Below are 20,421 nucleotides of genomic sequence, written 5' to 3'. Positions count from 1 at the left end.
CATAAAAATCGAAGCAATAAGAAGAATGAAGCCGCCTACGACGAAGAAGGGGGTCCAGAAGCTGACGGGCAGACTGGCTTTGCTGAATAGATTTATCTCATGGTCAGTAGATAAGTCGCTCCCTTTTTTCAGCAGAGAAGTCATTCCATTTTTTCAAAGTGCTGAAAGGCTTCGAAAACTTCCAATGGTGTCCGGAACAAGACAAGGCCTTCGAAGACCTCAAGCAATATTTGGAGAACTTGGCAATCATGACCAGCCCTTCGCCGGATGCGGAGTTACTACTATATATCGTGACTTCGAGCTATGCGGTGAGCGCAGCCCTGGTGGAAGAGAGGATGGACGAAGGGACGTTGAAGCAGTTTCCAATCTACTTCGTATCCAAAGCTCTTAGCGGATTGAAGCTACTATACTTGGAGATGGAAAAGATGGCATACGCAGTAGTGATGGCGGCCCGGAAGCTTTGCCATTACTTTCAGAGCTTCAAAATCAAAGTCCCGAATAGGGAAGTGGGCAACTCAATTGGCAGCAAACACTATTGACTTTGTTATGTGAAGTGCCATCAAGTCCCAGGTCCTCACAGACTTCATTGCAGACTGGACACTAGCAGCACCTTCGCAGGACCCCCCACCCCCCAAGGATCGAAGCGATATGGCAGTTGGAGTGCGACGGAGCATACTGCCAGAATGACTCGGGGGCTTCAGCAGTCCTCACAGCGCCTTCGGGCACCCAACTCAAGTACGTAGCTAGACTCGACTTCGAGGGATGCACCAACAATGTGGCTGAATACGAAGGCCTGCTTCTAGGTCTTCGCAATGCCCGAGCTCTTGGGGCGCGGAGGTTATCCATCAGATCCGATTTAGAGCTTGTCACAAATCACATCGGCAAATCCTACTGAGCATTGAAGCCAGAGCTCGCGAAGTACTTGGCAGCGGTTCAGAGTATGGAAAAATACCTCCTGGGTTTTAGAGTCCGAAGTTTCCCCAGATCGCAAAACAAGCAGGCAGACATTTTGGCGAAGGGACAAAGCCTCTGGATAGGGCGAAGACCGAAGACTGAAGACGAATGTCACGAGATGCCGGTGACCCAGAACGCCGACTAGTCGAGAAGCCGAAGGGGGGCTGCGGCGGCAGGCCTGGCGAAGAGCGCCTGGCGGAGCGGGCCCACGGGCAAGGCGTTGTACAGAGTGTTGGGTCTAGATGTAACCCACTTAGAGATAAATGTACTCAATTACCCATGGTATATTTTTGGAAACTAGCAGTTAGGGGGTATTACGGGAATTACAGGCCGACGGGTAGGTGAACCGCCGGCTATAAATACTCCTGTAACTTTTGGTGATGGGACATTGAATACAGTGCCTTAATATTCGTGCCATGTGCTTTGACGTTGACTGCGAATGAGGCTTCGATCTCCAGTTCTTGTGCTCCGCCTTCGCCCCGAAGGGTAGTCTCCACCAACATTGACATGTACGCAGCCCGTCCTGGTGTTTATTGGTGGTCAAAATTTTATCTGAACTAGGCTAGCATATTGGTTGGATTCGGTTGTTGCCCGAGTTGGTTTCTTTAACACCCGATATAGTAGTGGCCAATGAGTGCTACACATGCACATGTTTAATACCACCTTGTTTGTTGACTAAGGGTGGAGCTAATTTATAAGTCTTTATTCCCCGGCCATAGCATCTTCTGTAATATCCTGAATTTTTTTGGAATATTAAAAAGTCGAAAAATATGAATTTTAAAATTATATATTGGGGCAATGTTGTAGTTAGATACACTTAAGTGTGAATTTTGCACTTCCAAATTCCTAGTCTATACTATAAAAGTTGAAACAATTGAAACTCTTTCTCGCCAAGATTAGGCCCACCGTACCCCTCACGGAGGTCCCACTTGTCAGGCCAAAAAATTTGACGAAAGGGGGTGGAGACCCATTTTTTGATAGAAGAAAAATATTTCTACCAAAAAGTTAATACTTTTTACACCAAAAATTCTACCATACCCACCCACCCTACCCGCATAACACTTTCCAATTGTTTGAATTGGCAATTCCTCCCTGTTAGAGTATATTAGGCAACTCCGGATATGGTTAGTTTAGGATTGATTGTAATTCTGGGATAACCTTCCTTATATCTAGGAGAGGCTACTTGCCCTCCAAGCCATGTACTCTATATATACCGCCCAAGGAGCTCAATGCAATACATCGACCACATTAGACACATCCTACTTTCCTACATGGTGTCAGAGGGTCACGATCATGTGACCTAACTAGGCTTCCGCTGCCGCCGCCGCGCCGCCCATGGGGAGATCGATCTCCACCGGGGACAGCGCCCTCGTAGGATGCCCGGCGGATCCTTCTAATCCGTCGTGCCTGTCATCGTCAAGCACAGCAAGGGGGCCTACCTCGCTGCCAGGATTCGTCGCCAGCGCCGCCGTCTTCGCCTCCCCAGCCGAGCGCCCCGCCGGCCACGTGCCCCCCAATCCTCTCCTCCACCACCGTCGCCACCCTCTCCAGTCTGTCTGTTCGTGTTGCTACCACTACGACTGTGGGGGAATGTTAGAGTATATTAGGCAACTCTGGATATGGTTAGTTTAGGATTGATTGTAATCCCGGGATAACCTTCCTTATCTCTAGGAGGGGCTACTTGCCCTCCAAGCCATATACTCTATATATACCGGCCAAGAAGTTCAATGCAATACATCGACCTCATTATACGCATCCTACTTTCCTACACTCTCTTTTAGCAATCATCGATTCTTGATTCGTATAGTACAAGGGATCTTTGTTTCGATTCAAGGTAGGCAAAATTTACTATGCTGCATGCTTTGCTATGGGATTTATTTGCACGCAAGGAATCATGCATGGTGTGATAGTACTTCATTTTATATAAGTGAATAAGTGTTACTTATGTAAGTTGGACCTTTTTATATCCATAAATATAATATAACTATAAAAGTATAAATATATGCATGTCAGATACACCCATTGGATGCAAAAAAATACCAATCTTTCCTCCAAAACTCATGTTTTTTTCCCCTAGACTTCTACGTGTACCCACATAGCCTACGTGCCTTCTTGATGCACTTTGCGGTCCGTAATTAGTTTTTTAGTAGAATTTAGTTGTTTTAGTAATCGATCCATGTAATACAACTTCACTTTGTTATATCATTAATTTTAAGTATCATGTTATTTTTAAATATAATTACTCTTTAAACCTGTGCTACACGTGCGTGTGGCACGTGCACCTCTACTAGTAATTATTAAAAATTATTAATTAAATTAAGGATACTATTGCTAATGTGAATATACTGGATTTTATTTGAATTTTAATCTACCTTGTTTAATTAATTTAAAATCAATTTATTTTTAGTTGCTTGAAATTGTGTAAAATTTAAATTGAAATGTGCTCCTCAATTTAAATTCAAAAGCTAACTTCCTCACGTGATCCAGATCCTATACCCTAACCCCAACTCTATCTGCAGCCCAACCCACATACACTCAACACCAGCCCAGCCAGCCCAGCCCGGTCTTTCACCCTCGGGCCTGCCAACACATCTTGCGCCGGCCCGCTAGGTGCATGTGCAGCCTAGTGCCGCCCGCAGCCCAACACAGCGCACCAGACCACACCCCTCCCTCACCTCTCACCTTCCTGTGCCGCTGACAGCATAACCCCCCTTGTCAGCGCCATAGCTCCCCTTTCTTCCTCCTGACGCCGCCTCGCCTTTTTCCCTCATGCAACGCGCACCGCCCCCGCGCCGTGCTTCGCCCTCGCTCTGCGACATGCCAGCCTAACAACCGAGACCGCGCCGCCGCCGTCACCCCGCACTACCTCCGCGTCCGCGCCATGCGCTCGCCAGCGCCCCTGAAACCCTAGACCAACGCGGGGAGCCGTGCGATTACTGCCACGGGTACCCGTGCCCGCGCCGAGCACTTACAGCCGTTTCTCGGCGTACGGAGGCAAGGAAAAAGTAGAGATGGTTGGGGACGTGGGTGTTGGTGTGTCTGTAAGATGTTTGTAGCATATCTTCCGTATATATGTTTCCTTTATTTTTATTGACATGTCGTTTTAAGCCAAATTTAACTAACTTTGATCAAGTCTAAGAAAAACTAGAAAACCAGGGCGCGGCGTTGCCGCGCCACCCTTGAACTAACCAGTGTTGATACTATTATACCAATGTTGATGATTGTGCTGGGTTCACGAGCTTTACAATTTTAGTTAGCTTAGATCATGGAATCACATGTACATGTCGACACCGAAACAACCTGTTAGCAAGTCTGAATATAAGCATGTTAGCTAGCTCTGGCTGCTCCAGATGCTGCAGCGACAGAGGGAGAATGATCAGGGCGGTGGTCACCCTTTGATTTAGCCAAATTCAGTTCAGCCAAACGCCTCTGCTTCTCTTACGGGAGGATGGACACGAAGGTATACATGCATAGCATCATTGACGATATGGTAGAGCTCCTTTGTATATTTGAAATCTATTCTCCGATCATTCGTGAGCATTTTGCAAGAAATCTCATCATCTGATTCAGGCTGTCGATGCGAGGTGAATCTTGGGGTCCAAATCGATAGCAACTCTCCTGTTGTGTTTGCCCTATTGCGACCCTACCCCTTACTTTCTCATAATCAGAGTAGCAAGTAGAGTGACGGCCAATAAAATTACTAATATATTTAAGTCAGGGCATTATTTCATAAATATTTGTGTATAACAAATTTGCAGCATGTCACTTATTTTTGGGAAAAGGGTTAAGATTTCTTTTGTCATTTACAACCATTTTGCTCTGAGCATGATGATGTGAGCAATTGAAGTTGTATCATAATTAAATACTTGTATTTCCAATAAATCATTTCCATTCAAATCGTCGTGCCTCCCCAGCATCTTAAGGTTATTAGCGTCAAATTTATTTTTATAATTTCAGCATCAATGTTGCAATGAAAATGATGTAGTATATAAACAGGACATACTTAAGTGAACCAGAGAAAATTCAGCATTTTGTATTTGTTTCGATCAACAATATAGTGTTCTTGAGCATAGGAAGAGCAGTTCAATTGATCATTTGTTTTCAATGCCCAAAAGTCTGATCACCATATGGCCAGGTGACCAGCTAGCTGTACTATGTTAGGTGAACTTCTACTTTTATGTGGTAACACTCCGTGTGTTTCAATTGAATAATTTTTAAGGTAATGGACACATCAATATTATTCATTTACTTGCATGCACGTAGATAAGCCGTCATAACTTTTGTACAAGTAATTTTCTGTACTTGAAGTAATTCAATGGTTGCTAACAGTTATGCTTTCTAATTCATTCGCATGGGCAGTTCTGGTGGTACATTCGGACATTAGCTTAGGATGTCCAAGGGCATTTTAACGTCATATGAGCACTTCAAGGTCACCTTTTACAAAATAAATGAATAAATACGCTGGAGGTCTGAACTACTGATGCATGAAAATCTTTCAGAGAATATAATCATGCAATGGGTCCTGGTGCGGCGGACTGACTTGCTCGTCACTGGTCGTGTTCGCTGGCGCCCATGCCCATGGTTCTGGAGGCTCAAGTGTTTGGCATCCTGAATCAAGTTAGAAAACTGATACGAGTTATGATCATGTGTATGTTCTCCAGTTGTAAAAAATTTGTTCGGACTTGGGTTTCAGTTCTATCAGGATAGGTCAAATTCAGGATTGTAACTCATACAATTTTTTTGTATGAGCAAAGCACAACAATTTTCTGGGGTAGTTGGTGCATACCTCAGGCACAACGACACCAGGTGGAGGAGCACACATGTAAGGGGAGCACAGAATCTGCAAACGTCAAGATCAAGGCAGTATCATAAAAAGAATTGAAGTATCATTGTGCCATGTGCGTTCACTGGAAGCATAGACCATTTTTTTCATGTAGTATCTGGTGTGATTTCAGTTTACATATAGTGACCCTGGATATGGAATGTAAGAATATAACAGAGCAAAGGAAACAGCGGTTGGATTCTCTCTGTATATATATTGTAAGGGTGTGATATAATAAGGTGTCATATAATAATTGTTGGTACTTATTAAATTCAGGATGAGACATTTTTTTAAATAAGGTGTGGATAAAGTCTAATTCAGAATCTTCTTTGATGTTCTGATACTGTGTCTGTTGGCGCAACAGTGAGAAGTAGGTTGTTAGGACCTGAAAATAAATGGAGAAAGGATTAAAGTGGCACACAGCAATAGTCATGAAGGCAACATTCATACATTTAGTTTGCAATACAGGTTGTCATACATTTAGAAGGGTAGAGTTAAGCTAAATTCATAATTACTCTTTAAAAAAAAGATGAAATTGAAAAGAGTAGGGAATATGCAAACTACAGACGAGATGCAGAGCTGTTACTCAATGGTTTTGTATGCCCTCACCGTCAGCAGCAATTGCTGTTCTTTGTCCACAGCCATTTGTTCAGAAGTGGAATGACTTTGCCATTCTGCACGACAAGCAGAAGTCTGAACTTATGTAGAACATGGTTAACCAATCACAAGACAACAATAATCAATATTGTTTTGGAGGCAAGCAATTGCTTGTAGTTGAAATGTGTATCGTTGATGTTACACAGAAGTCCAAAAGCACAGCGATGCATATGTAACATCTGAATGAGATTCAACACTTTCTATCGCAAGTGAAAGGAATCATACTTCATGCTGTAAGACTGAAAGTGCCAATGTAGATGCCCTCTTCAGTTCAAATAAAATGTTTAGGCTTTGAACTCTACTTCAAAAGTTTGAGAAGAGATATTAAGGTGGAGGAAAAGGATCTCTTCAGTTACACATTGAATTTGTACGTGGGTCTTTATATAAGATCGTAAAGATGAATTATACTTAAATATGCAACCTTCTTTTTGTACTTGATGTATCATTATTTGGCTACGGAATACGGAGCTTAATTCATAGTTCCCTGGTTATCATAAACTTGACAAATGCAATTTTTTCTATTTGGAACAAAGACACATGTTTCTGTAATTGGCAAGTTAGGTGTTTGGAGCGTAATATCAAGTTACATGGTTTATATATGCAAGCCTCACAAATATTGTTCGCATTTCATGAATTTACATTTCTTGAACCAACTTTGAACATACTAAGGATAATTTAGCTAGACGGCGATGGAAAGGGAGTTTAAAATGTTGTTACTGTAATCTTAATGAAACAATACAACACCTTTTTTTCGATTGCCACAACGCTAAATTCTTATGGAGACTGATAAGTGTTGTTTTTAATATACCTATGCCGTTAAATGTGAATCATAAGTTCACTTACTGGTTAAACGGGCTGAGAAAACAACGTAAATATCAGGCCTTAGTGGGAGCATGTGCAATCTTATGGGCGATCTGGCTAACTCGAAATGACATTACTTTTAACTGTGCGTAAGTTTCTTCGTCTCTGCAGGTGCTGTTCAGAGGAACTTATTGGATCCGGTTTTGGGCGCTGCTACAAAAAGAAGAGGAAAGGCCGCTGGTGTTAGAGGGGTGTCGCGCACTTGAGTGTTCTGCCATGGAAATCTTCGCTTCGAATGGATGACCTTTCATTAATCGGATTGCTTATGTCTAAGCACTTTTTAGTCTCTTTTATTTCTGCTACTCTGTTTTGTTTCGCTCAGACGCTTGATGTGTGGATTGTGGTTTTGAACAGCTATATGTATCAATCGATACAGAAGCTGGAATATATTTAATATACATTCCCAATTCTAAAAAAATATATACATGAATGTTCCCATTTCATGAATGATGGTATATGAGAATATATGAAGCCAAAAGGTTGGATTATTTTCGTCTCTAAAGTAGCACATGCATTAAAATCCTGAATATTGATTTGGGTGGGGATGGGGGTGCCTCTGCATATGAAGAGGCCATGAGTGTTCCCATATTTACCTATACAATTGGTTTCAAAAGGTAATCGTTTGAACTCTGAAACAATGGGATTCATCTATTTGTATCATAACTAACTCATTTTGCACAAATTTCACTCAGCTCCATGGCAATTGAAAAAAAAAATCCTTATTCTCAAACCGTACATCTCGGGATCTTAAAATCTATTGAAGGAAGAGGGAGAGGAGAATGTATGTAGGGGCATTACAGAGGAGACCGCACCACCCATGGGATTGCTTTCAATGGAGTTGAAGCTTCCCCTTCCGATCTGCCTGTACGAGAGAGGGTAGGAGCAGTAGGTGTGCTGCGTTTGGTGAGAAGGAACGGCAAGGACCACCCATGGGATTGCTTGGAACGGAGCTGTAGCTCCCCTGCTGATCTGCTTTGTACGAGAGAGGGAAGGAGGGGTAGCTGTGCTGCATCAGTTGAGGAAGAAAGAAGAAGCGCCTTACCGACGACCGACGATGTGGACCTCGGTGGTGCGGGAATTAGAGGGGCCCTTGCTCGTGGCGGTCGAGGAGTGCTGCCAGATTAGCCCAGGGCGAGGATAGCAACCGCATGCCAATGATGCCATGCAGACTGCAGAGGGAGGTGTGGGCGGCGCAGCAGGCGGCAAATGGCTCGGCCTCACACGGGCTTTGTATTGTCTCCGTCCACTGGCCGGAGGATATGGATGCGGGCGGCGCGGTACGACAGCTGAGGGGAGGAGCCGAGGAGGGAGGCCGGGAGGACGGAAGGGATCTCGGGAGAATCAATTGGGGAGCGCGGCCACGCGGACGAGGACCGTGGCCTCCGATGCGGAAGCCGGCAGGCGGTCGAGCGGCCGGCGGAGGGCGGCGGGTCATGCTGCAAGCTGCGCGCAGGCGAGGCAGAGCCGCAGAGGGTGGCGGAGAGGCGAAGGAGATGCACAAGTTCGCGAGGATTCGCGAGCGCCCCGATTTGTCTTAGCAAGGTCGATGCCCGAACCGACCCGCAATCGGACGGATGATATCACTTACTGCCCCGATCCAACGGTTAGCAGGTTAACGGGCGACATGGACCGATTCTCAACCCGCGAAATAACTCAGGTTTCGATATTAAAAGATACGACAACAGCATGCTATCTCCAATATATACACTATCAACATATATTTTATAGTAAATTCAATAAAACAAATTTGATATTATAAATATTATCCTTTTCTATTAAAGCTTCTCACTATTTATACATGGTCCATTTATCTCTCTTACAAAATTTTTTAGTTTTTATGTCGAAACCGGCTGCAAGCTTACAATCCATTTCTTCTGTCTCTCCTCTCCTCTCTCCTCCCTCATCTATCTCAACATTCAGTCTGCTTACATCGTATTATTATACTTCTATCTAAGAGTACGAGATCGCTCAGGTTATGCAGATGAGGTTTGATGCGGGTATAGAATAACCCTTTTCCATACCTATGGTAAGAAATAGAGGGACTAACTAGCTTCTGATTAAATCAGTCTCAATGGGAGTTTCATGGAGACTTCCATGACATTAAATATCACCACTTCTGCTGACGTGGCAAGGAAAAAGAATGATGAAGTTTAATGGGATGTGAGGAGAGTTTCATCACTATGAAACTCATCTGGCACAGTTACCTAATTTTCAGTCTAGATAACTGTGCCCATAAAACTTCCACTGAGACTGGCCTTATAGACTATATTATAATCATATTATACTATATTATATTATAGACTGACTAAGGGTCTATCTAGATCACATATAGATTATGAAAATCCAGAAAAGAGATAGTGATTACAACAATTCGGATTCATGTTTGGATTCTCGGATTATAATCTGGATACTGGTTGGGGTCACAAAGGGAAAATGACTACAATACCCTTGGCACATTCGCCTTTCTAAAGTTGGAGGTGGCAAAATTGTAATTTGTCATCCAAGAATCCCGAAAAAGCTACGAAGAGGAGATTATGGATTATGGATGGGGATTCTATAATCCTACAGCACAATCTAGTTTGTTTTGTTCAGATTTTGATTTTTTTCTAATCCTGGATTATAGAATCCTTTTCCTCTAGATCCAAACGGTCCCTAAATAGTGGAGGATGGTAAGGGTAGATTCCCGCTGTGGGCCAACTTGCTCTTGCTCTTATGGCTGGGCCACTATGTTCGCTGGAGAGACAAAAATAAAAAGGAAAAAAATGGAAAAAAGCGATCTGGGCCGTCCGACTTACTGGGCCGTGTCCGCTACGCACGCGCGGGAGCACTCTGTCCCGGCGGCTTGGCTTCCCTCCAATTCCGAGGAAGGATAGGCGGTTGCGTTTTCAACCCTCGTCTCCTTCCTCTTCCAGTTTCGAATCGTTCACCCCCCGTGCCGCCTCCTCTCGTGGTGTTCATTTCCTGGCGGCGACGCTGGGCGAGAGGCACCGCCCTTTACCAAGTATTCGTCGTGCCCTTCGCCTGTGACGAGCAACCGGCAGGTACGCGCGCTCCTTCCTCCTCTTCCCTTCCTGCTCTGTGGAATCGATCGCCGAAAACATAATGCAAGCAATTTGTGCACTCATGTCCACATTCGTCTCCGGCGAAACCTAGGGTCTCGTGGGCAGGATGCAGGATCTCTCTGGACTTAGGAGCCTCGAGGGGTTCCGATCCCTCGCTGGATCCACCTCGATGGCCATGAAGGCCGCGAACCCCAAGCCCTCCTCGGATGCTGGAGGCAGTTCGTACGGGGGGTTTGGCAATATTAAGATCGCAACAGGTTCTGGTTTCGTTTTGCCTTCGGTTTGGTTTGGGTCTGTCTTAATTCGTGAGTTATTGCTGATTTTCCTTGGAATTTTTGTTTGGTCGCAGAGAAATTGGCCAAAGAGCAGGCTCCAGTGAAGGTTGGTCTAGAAATTGCGGTATGTTTCTCAACATTTTGCAACGTTTTTGCTTTGTGGTGGAATATTGCTGAATTAATTTAGCTCGTATGTCCCAATTGCATGAATTAATGTTAATCCTGAGATCTATCCCGGTTGTCCTGTCACTAGCATGGTTTAGATTTGGTCTATCTGGACTCTGGATGGTCCTACTTGCTGGAAACTTCGTCTACTGGTTGATCAAAACACCAAAGCTGTTTGTTATGGGGATGCGCAGTTGTAACATCCATGGTGCTAGCTAGCCTATGGTAGGACACATAGAAACTCTTCTAGCGTACCTGTTGTGGTATTCTGTCATGTTTTGTGGCCTATGGAATTCAGCTCCAGGTAAAACAGACGAATTGCAATCATATAGTGTTCTTCTCGCTAAAATTTATCAATCGGCTTACATTATCTAACTATGTAATCATGCCAAATTGCCAATATAAAAGAGAAAATGTTCGACTACTATAGGCATCACACAACCATCAAATCCTTTCCATTCTAAGGATGCACTTGGTATAACTAGTCTGAAGCTCATGTTTTACTTTCTAAATATGCAATGTTTGCTTGCTCATTTCTCTAGAAGTTACATATATGCATTTGTGTCAAATAATGCAACCTAGTATTCTGAAATTGAATACGGTGTATTTTTTTTAAGTATTAACAGAATCACCCTCACTATTTTCTGTATATATGTACCCTTCGAACTGACTTTTCCTGTGAGGACCTCTGAACATTGATTACTTTGCAAAATCTGGGAAAGTCCACCTTTTATTTGTGACTGTAGTCTGTATTTTCATCTAATGGACTGGCCCTGAACTTAGTTCAACACGAGATATTTCCTTTAGGAACTATGCTGTGTTATAAAAAGAACCATCTGCTTGGTACAGACAGTTCTCTTAGATTCATAGTGGCACATTATATCATTGCTGCAGTTACCTTTCACGGTGCAAATGTACCAGTGCCATTATGGTTATAGGGTGAACTGTCTTATGCACGAAATGAACTTATCAGCATGTATCATTATTTCTCTGTACCTACATATTATTTTGATATTTTCCTGGACTTCTTATTATTGATAAATATGGTTTATATAAATTCAGCATACCAAACTGAGAAGAGCAACAGAACAGAAAGACCTTTTAGAGGGAAAACTTCAACAAGCTGTGAATGAAAATGCAAAGCTTAAGGTGAAGCAGAATGAAGATTCGAAGCTCTGGCAGGTATTAGATCCGAAAATCTCCTCAACAAAGACTGTGTGATCAACTGATAGAAACTTTGCAGCAGCTAGCTAGTCAGACAGAACAATGTAATATTCATGGTAACATTCACTTTGCACACCTTCTGAAACAATATACTTACAGCAGAGGAAGATACAGAGGAAGAATCTCCGCAAGAATTCTGACAACCTGGATGAATTCAACCGCCTGTTGCATAATTTATCAACAAAACTGGAGTGTGCAGAACAAAAGATCATTTCAGGTTAGTCAGTCTCTGCACAATCTACTTCCAGTACAAGCTGATGCACATCTTTTTAGAACCAGCAACTTAGTAATTTGGCTCTTAAACTTTGATGTATTTTGTACTTCTGTGTCCATTGATATTTTATTAGATAGAATTATCCATATTGTGCTAATATCTCTGAAATGATGTGATAATAATTGTCTCTTGCCCTTTAGATTCAGGGAAGCAGGAGATGATGCAGATCAAACAAGAAAAAGAAGAAATGGATCGAAGTTACAAGGAACAACTGTATTCAAATGATGTAATCGAAAAAGGTATAGATTAGATTTTCTGTACCCGATGATAAGTCAGAAACATTTGGTCATGCGCTTATACTGTGCCAGGGGTACAGGAACTACATAGCTGGGAATAGGCATGTTTCTAGAAAAGTATAAATGTGAGAGGAAGTCCACAAAATTTGAAAGACCTGCTTATTATATTTCCAAAACATTGTGGGAGTTTGGGAAGATGGTATATGATAAAGTATTGATTTGGTAAGGCTGTCTTAATATATGAGCTATTACTGATTTCCTTTGCAATTTTTGTTTGGTTGCAGAAAATATGGACAGGGAGCGGCCTTTAGTGAACAGGGATACAGAAATGCTGGTATTTTTCTCAACATTTGCAGTTTTTTTCCCCGTGTCTTGTGGGGAATTATACTGAAACCGGTATCTTTACATCATACAATTGCATGAACTGAAGTTATACCTGAATTTATTTTCCGAGTTATCCTGTCAATATTTTAGTTTCCACATGGTTTAGATGTGGTCTGTGTGGATACTGGATAGTGCTACAAGCTGAATAGTTTTCTACCAGTTGATCAGTGTCAAGAGAGCAAACCTGTATGTTATGGGGATGTGCCATTTGTGTCATCCCTGGTGGTGGCATGCATCGATACCCTTCTACTTTAGTTCTGTTATGGTATTCTGTCATTTTTGTGGGCCACAAAATCAGCTTGAGGTAGAATAGTACAGTCCTTGTTAAACTAACTTGGTAGGCTTGCATTACCTAACTATACAATCATGCCAACTTTGTAGTAAAAACAATTGTTGAGCCACTATTGGCAGCTTACAAGTACAACATTGGATTTTGTTTGCAAAATCAGGGATGTTTACCCCTAGTAGTTTATCTGAAATATGGGATATTGGGTGAAATACCTATTGTTTATTACTGGATTTTTGTTCTGTATGATCATTGAGAGTGCTAGTACTGAACTTAAAAATGAGACATTTCCCTGAGTTCAGAATCACATAGTAGTATCTTTATTGCAGTCACCTTTCGCCCTGCAAATGTTTCAGAGCTATTATAGATATATAAGGTAAATTGGAGCAACTGTGTATTGCGTGTACCACCTTGTCTAATTTTTTTCTATGCCAACATATTGTTTCGGTTTTTGTCAGAATTTCTTGTTACTGATACATATATCTTTTATAAATTCAGCATATAATACTGAGAAGAGCAACAGAACAAATAAACCTTTTAGAAGGGAAACTTCAACAAGCTGTGAATGAAAATGCAAAGCTTAAGGTGAAGCAGAATGAAGATTCGAAGCTCTGGCAGGTATTAGATCCGAAAATCTCCTCAACAAAGACTCTGTGTGATCAACTGATAGAAACTTTGCAGCAGCTAGCTAGTCAGACAGAACAAGGTAATATTCATGGTAACATTCACTTTGCACACCTTCTGAAACAATATACTTACAGCAGAGGAAGATACAGAGGAAGAATCTTCGCAAGAATTCTGAAAATCTGGATGAATTCAACCGCCTGTTGCAAAATTTATCAACAAAACTGGAGTGTGCAGAACAAAAGATCATTTCAGGTTAGTCAGTCTCTGCACAATCTACTTCCAGTACAAGCTGATGCACATCTTTTTAGAACCAGCAACTTAGTAATTTGGCTCTTAAACTTTGATGTATTTTGTACTTCTGTGTCCATTGATATTTTATTAGATAGAATTATCCATATTGTGCTAATATCTCTGAAATGATGTGATAATAATTGTCTCTTGTCCCTTTAGATTCAGGGAAGCAGGAAGATGATGCAGATCAAACAAGAAAAAGAAGAAATGGATCGAAGTTACAAGGAACAACTGTATTCAAATGATGTAATCGAAAAAGGTATAGATTAGATTTTCTGTACCCGATGATAAGTCAGAAACATTTGGTCATGCGCTTATACTGTGCCAGGGGTACAGGAACTACATAGCTGGGAATAGGCATGTTTCTAGAAAAGTATAAATGTGAGAGGAAGTCCACAAAATTTGAAAGACCTGCTTATTATATTTCCAAAACATTGTGGGAGTTTGGGAAGATGGTATATGATAAAGTATTGATTTGGTAAGGCTGTCTTAATATATGAGCTATTACTGATTTCCTTTGCAATTTTTGTTTGGTTGCAGAAAATATGGACAGGGAGCGGCCTTTAGTGAACTAGGGATACAGAAATGCTGGTATTTTTCTCAACATTTGCAGTTTTTTTCCCCGTGTCTTGTGGGGAATTATACTGAAACTGGTATCTTTACATCATACAATTGCATGAACTGAAGTTATACCTGAATTTATTTTCCGAGTTATCCTGTCAATATTTTAGTTTCCACATGGTTTAGATGTGGTCTGTGTGGATACTGGATAGTGCTACAAGCTGAATAGTTTTCTACCAGTTGATCAGTGTCAAGAGAGCAAACCTGTATGTTATGGGGATGTGCCATTTGTGTCATCCCTGGTGGTGGCATGCATCAATACCCTTCTACTTTAGTTCTGTTCTGGTATTCTGTCATTTTTGTGGGCCACAAAATTCAGCTGGAGGTAGAATAGTACAGTCCTTGTTAAACTAACTTGGTAGGCTTGCATTACCTAACTATACAATCATGCCAACTTTGTAGTAAAAACAATTGTTGAGCCACTATTGGCAGCTTACAAGTACAACATTGGATTTTGTTTGCAAAATCAGGGATGTTTACCCCTAGTAGTTTATCTGAAATATGGGATATTGGGTGAAATACCTATTGTTTATTACTGGATTTTTGTTCTGTATGATCATTGAGAGTGCTAGTACTGAACTTAAAAATGAGACATTTCCCTGAGTTCAGAATCGCATAGTAGTATCTTTATTGCAGTCACCTTTCGCCCCAAATGTTTGAGCGCTATTATAGATATATAAGGTAAATTGGAGCAACTGTGGATTTCGTGTACCACCTTGTCTAATTTTTTTTCTATGCCAACATAACTTTTCGGTTTTTGTCAGGATTTCTTGTTACTGATACGTATATCTTTTATAAATTCAGCATATAATACTGAGAAGAGCAACAGAACAAATAAACCTTTTAGAAGGGAAACTTCAACAGGCTGTGAACAAAAATGCGAAGCTGACCTTCGGTGAGAACCTGAGTGTAACTTTTGAACAACAAGCTTGCAATAGAGAAACAGAACGAGGTGACATTAGTTTATGGTGACAGGTATTCATGCACACCATTATTCAGATCTAACTGGTGAAACAATAAACTTGCAGATGAGGATGAGAAGAAGTTTTTCTATGAGATACTTGGGAAGAATTCCACATGTTTAGATGAATTCCAATTCTTGTTGCATGATTTATCAACAATCCTGGAATATGAGAAAAATTCAGGTTGGTCAGTACAAGTTATATGTAGATTTTTATTGAATCTCTGACATAAGCGAGGCTAAGCGGCTAGCAGAGCATGCTCTCAGGCAGCCAGCCCGGGTTCGAGTCTCGCTGCCTCCTTCTTAGTGCAATGCGGGGTGGCTGTCTGCCTCTTCCCGTCTCGTTTTTTTATTGAATCTCTGACAAACTAGCGAACTTACACTATTGCTTATATGCTCCATACTTCTGTATACATTGGTATGATATGTTACTGGATCAAACATTTAACCATGTGCTAAATACTTCTGAAATTATTTGACAGTACTGTCTCTTGTCCCACTAAAGCTGCAGTGAGAAAGTTGTAAAATTACCAAGTCCCACCTATTTCATTTCCAAAAATGCTGCGGGAGTTTGGGAAAATGACATATTATACTCCATTCAGTGATTTAGTTCTACCCTTTTGAGTGTGCTTGCATCACAACTAATTATTACATTTGTATATGCAGATTCCCTCATCAAGAAGTTGGCTTCAGTTGATGAAAATAAAGCAAGCTTGATATGTCTGGACTCCTTGCTATGCATGAATCCATATCTGAAGCTAAAAGATGATGTTGTCTTTGGATTGAAAGAAATTCTAGAAAGCACGGGTTGTGGAAAGTACAACTTGGAGCTTAGCAGTCAATGTTGCAGTTTGGAATTCAAAAAGCTTGCAGTGCGGAAATCTGCCACCACAACAGAATGGCAACTTAATGAGGTAAAAAAGAAGTATGATCTTATGGCTGAAGGTAATCAGATAGAGCTACAGAAATACTTGAAAGAGATTTCTCTAAAAAATGGCCAGGTATTATGTTTCTATTAATTTTGCGGTACTGCTATTAGTTTTGCTGCATTTTGGTATCTCAAACAGAAATGAATTTTACAGGTGATAACTGGTATCTGTAAGTATTTTGGATTAGAAAAGACACAAATAACTAATGCTGAAAACCAAAAGGTAAGCTAACTTTTTGGTTTTGGAAAGTATTTATGATAGATATTTGAAATTGATGTATTCTAATGCTATAGTTTCTCTGAATCTGGAAATTTCAGTCAGTGAAAGACTGGTGGAATGAAAAAATATCCATACTCATGAGCTGCTCACAGCATTTTGAGAAGGAACATGGCACAATGGTAGGTTTTGATTCTCTTCATTTCAAACAAATGAGGTTTACTTTTCATGACGCATATACATGCTCATTTCTGAAAAGGCCTAGTACCTCAAAATGTTGTGTATTGAAAATGTCACCCAACGTGTTTGGTGTTTTAGACTTATTTTTTGTGGTTTGCTGATATTCAGGTGTCAAGAATTCATCAAGACAAGGAGCATATAGAGTCGACCTTATGGGCATATCACAAAGAAGAACTGCAGCGCATTCACTCTCATGCTGAGAATGATCTGAGAAAGGAATACTCTGTTTCATCGATCGAGAGGGGACATTCCTATGGAAGAAAAGAACATGAGCTCCAGTTGGTAAGTCCTGAGAACAAATAGTTTCTCTTTAATGGTATACACTGCACATCATATCAATTCCATAAAGTTGAACTCAACTGTTTTTATACTGAGAAAGGTTAATGAATTTCTGGATATTCTGAAACACAGAAAGGTGATTTCTCTATTATTTATCATTTCTTTATTTGAGGTTCTAAGCACAGATCAGGCTAACAAATTTGTCAATGTCATCTTATTGTTTTTGAGAATTCTTCACTTTTCTTTACATTTTACTTGTCTGTTTGACTCGTGTTTCTCTCATTTTCCTCCAGGTGACAAGTAATATGAGGTCAATCCATAGTACACCTTACATCAGTAATTCAATAAAGAACAAAGCTTCATGGTTCAAAAAGAAAAAAAGGAACAAAGAGCCAAGTGATCAAAACTATCCTGGAAATACTGCTACAGTTATTTTAAACCGGTATGATCTGAAGGCAACCCAGCACAGCTTCAAAATAGCTATTAGAAAAGCTAGAGCATGGTGCCGAGCAAACAGCAAGGTGTTTGACCTGTCTGCCCACTTTGGGCCAGGAGCTGAAGTCTTTACTACGCCTGCTGATGGCACATTTCATTTTACATTTGAATATGATAAGAGAAGGTTGACCCTATTCCTTTATGGCCCTAATTTATATATGATGGGCTGGGATGGTGATAGATATGGTATGTTTGAGATCGAGAAGAATTTCATACCAGACAAAACCTGCAGATACCTTGACACAGGGTTAAATTATCATGACTACTGTCCAGGTGGCAAAGTAGGGATGGTAAGAATTGGCCCAGATGCCTTGATTGAGAAATTTGATGTCTTGCACAAATGCAATGGGGTGGTTACTGCAGACGTGCTACGGTCTATTGCTGTATTCATTGTTGGCAGTTCAGAACCAATAAGGCTTGAAGATGTTTTCGAGGAGTATCTTTTTTCCTTTGATACCCGCAAAAATTACTTGCGGACTTTGGATGGAAGATCACCATTATCATCTTCGGTAAGGAAATATGGACACCGGTCAAAATTGTTATTGAAATGTTTGCATCAGATTCTTGGTGGAGACCCATGTCGAGAGATCATGGATCCCCGGGAAGGAAGGGTCGTATCTGTCCATGAGCTAAGGCATAAAATTAGAGTTCCTCTGCTGGATTCTTTTGATGAAGGTGATTTCAAGCATGACAAACCAAAGAAACCAACCTGGTCTGCTCCTTATCAAGATGGCAAAGACTGGTCAGATACAGTACTAGAGGAGGAGGAGGATATAAAATACTGGCCACATGAAAAGGATGAGGAGTTAAAAGACTCAGAATGTGAAGACAATATGGAACAAGAGGAGGATGATATCAAGGTTCGAAAAGCTGATATGAACCCTTTACCAGCAGTGAGAGGTAGCATATTGCGCTTTTCTACAGCCATAGCCTCCAGTGGTAGCGACTGCATTGGTAAACCTGGACTTGTCGAGGGTTTATGCTCAGGTGGACTGAATGGTGTAAATCTGTACCAGTCATGTGCGACAGCCTTTGGTAGAACTACGGGCTTTGAGATCAAGCAAAATACATTTTGGCGCCCTCAGGGACTTTCTGGTTGGAGAAAGGTCCAAATGGCGACCAGGTTTCTTAAAAAATTCTTATAATGTCACCAGTAAGAAAGGTATGTGGTTAGTGACTATTTTTCTCCTTCCCCTTTTATTATTACTTATGCAAATAGGTCTCTCAAGTCTTACATAATTGCACCACTGAATAACAACATTCCCAAGGTGACTATTTTGATGAGCAAGACTGCAATATGTCCAAAGCTGTACTGAAACCCTATTAAGAATGACAATCCCAACATGGAACCATTTCAACTATTTAAATACATGGCCAAATTGAACTTGAGCTGCATAACCATGGTCCATGGTTTGAAAACCATAATATAGTTTGATATACTATTGACTCCACAACATATTTTTTTTGCAGTTATTTACCTATTCCCACTTTGTTTCACGGTTTTTGGTTAGCATCCATTCCAATCTTCTTACTATCAATAGTTTGATCAGCAAATACTATCAATCTAGCTTGCCTGGCTGGGTGGATTTGTTTCTTACCATCAGCAGGCCTTTTATGGGATATTACTGGGAGGATAACTTGCTGCTCGTGAATTTGAATTGAATCTCGTCTTGCAGCTTGCAACTGGATGTATGCTATTTGCAAGTGTCTGGACCTGAGCTGATACGACTAAAGACGCTCCGAATGTGTTTCAGTCCGTTGTGAAGTTCTCAGTAACGTGTGCGCTGGAAGGAAAAAGCAGATTGGAAGTACCTCAGTGGTTTAAGTGGTTTGAGGTGTAACTTTTGTCAATTTTTGACACCAAGCATGATGATGAAATCTGGAACACAAACTTTGCCTTCACCGTGTTGAATCAATAATGCTGCGGTGTACTGTCCCTAGACTTGACATCTGTCCATTCTAGTGTTCATATGACTGTTGTTCGTTGATGTATCTGAAGATTGCTACTATTATTGTAAACATCACGTTTGCTTTGATATGTTGGAGTGGATTTGTAAACTGATCGATCATAATAACTAAATAACCTCCTAAAGCGGAAGAAAAAGGTGGCCAGTGAAAGAATCGTTTCACTGGGTTTTTTCCCCAGAATTTCTATTATGTCTCGGGTGATATTCTGTTATTTTTTTCACCCAGATTTGTGTGGCAGTGATTCCTCCAAGATTCTTGCAGCTGTGTGAGCTATTATGTGTTGACGGGCCGTTACTCGTATCTTTATTGGCCCATTCGTTTTTTGTCGGCCCTGTAGCTTGCATGATCATCTTCTTCTCGACCGCTTTCTGGTAGTGGGTGTCCTTTCTCCTACAGTCCCCGTGTATTTGAAGAACGCATGGGGATTTGATGAACCCAGGTCACCAGGTGTCCCGTGGTCACTTCATTTCTCCTTCCTGTTCGTACGTTGATTTGAATCTGCTGTACTCCACAAATTTAGTTGTTCATTGTGCAGTGTTCATTTTTAAGTGATTAGTATTCAGTTTTGGTCCTCATATTTCATTGTTTGCCGAT

The 20,421-nt window shown here is 41.2% G+C and overlaps 2 protein-coding genes across 13 annotated transcripts; one reads left to right on the top strand and one right to left on the bottom strand.

The window, feature by feature from the left end:
- Positions 1–5,220: 5,220 nt before the first annotated feature.
- LOC120656442 lies at positions 5,221–8,851 on the bottom strand. Of its 12 annotated transcripts, none has more exons than XR_005667919.1 (4): positions 8,093–8,846; positions 6,386–6,450; positions 5,741–5,794; positions 5,221–5,562 (listed from the first exon to the last, which is right to left on the bottom strand). XR_005667919.1 is itself a non-coding variant. In XM_039934531.1 (4 exons), the coding sequence occupies exons 1-4, from the start codon at positions 8,111–8,113 to the stop codon at positions 5,392–5,394; spliced, it is 315 nt and encodes a 104-aa protein (XP_039790465.1). In that variant the 5' UTR covers positions 8,114–8,851; the 3' UTR covers positions 5,221–5,391. The 12 variants fall into 12 exon arrangements, 2 of the variants coding, with proteins under 2 accessions (XP_039790465.1, XP_039790466.1); XR_005667915.1 differs by having other exon boundaries at positions 5,741–6,161; positions 6,363–6,450; positions 8,093–8,827; XR_005667918.1 differs by having other exon boundaries at positions 5,741–6,161; positions 6,363–6,450; positions 8,337–8,826.
- A 1,674-nt stretch (positions 8,852–10,525) lies between these two features.
- Positions 10,526–19,946, top strand: LOC120653626 (synaptonemal complex protein ZEP1-like). Its single transcript, XM_039931326.1, has 17 exons — positions 10,526–10,613; positions 10,706–10,755; positions 11,859–11,978; positions 12,123–12,237; positions 12,435–12,533; positions 12,815–12,864; positions 13,699–13,818; positions 13,965–14,079; positions 14,278–14,351; positions 15,544–15,634; positions 15,768–15,884; positions 16,367–16,701; positions 16,783–16,851; positions 16,947–17,027; positions 17,194–17,367; positions 17,658–19,021; positions 19,536–19,946. Exons 1-16 carry the CDS (start codon positions 10,526–10,528, stop codon positions 19,002–19,004), a joined length of 3,045 nt encoding a protein of 1,014 aa, XP_039787260.1. The 3' UTR covers positions 19,005–19,021; positions 19,536–19,946.
- Positions 19,947–20,421: the final 475 nt, after the last annotated feature.

Source organism: Panicum virgatum, chromosome 1N, assembly GCF_016808335.1.
Source record: "Panicum virgatum strain AP13 chromosome 1N, P.virgatum_v5, whole genome shotgun sequence".
Classification (NCBI taxonomy): Eukaryota; Viridiplantae; Streptophyta; class Magnoliopsida; order Poales; family Poaceae; genus Panicum; species Panicum virgatum.
This window is presented reverse-complemented; position numbering and strand designations above follow the sequence as displayed.

Excerpts from the sequence above, each read along its gene's own strand:
- LOC120656442 (XM_039934531.1), bottom strand. Across the intron at positions 5,795-6,385 it reads AACAGCAATTGCTGCTGACG|ATTCTGTGCTCCCCTTACAT; the intron begins GTGAGGGCATAC and ends TGACGTTTGCAG. Across the intron at positions 5,581-5,740 it reads CTGGTGTCGTTGTGCCTGAG|TTTTCTAACTTGATTCAGGA; the intron begins GTATGCACCAAC and ends AACTCGTATCAG.
- LOC120653626 (XM_039931326.1), top strand. The coding sequence starts at position 10,526 with ATGGCCATGAAGGCCGCGAACCCCAAGCCCTCCTCGGATGCTGGAGGC. Across the intron at positions 14,080-14,277 it reads AGAACAAAAGATCATTTCAG|ATTCAGGGAAGCAGGAAGAT; the intron begins GTTAGTCAGTCT and ends TTGTCCCTTTAG. Across the intron at positions 15,635-15,767 it reads AAATGCGAAGCTGACCTTCG|ATGAGGATGAGAAGAAGTTT; the intron begins GTGAGAACCTGA and ends ATAAACTTGCAG.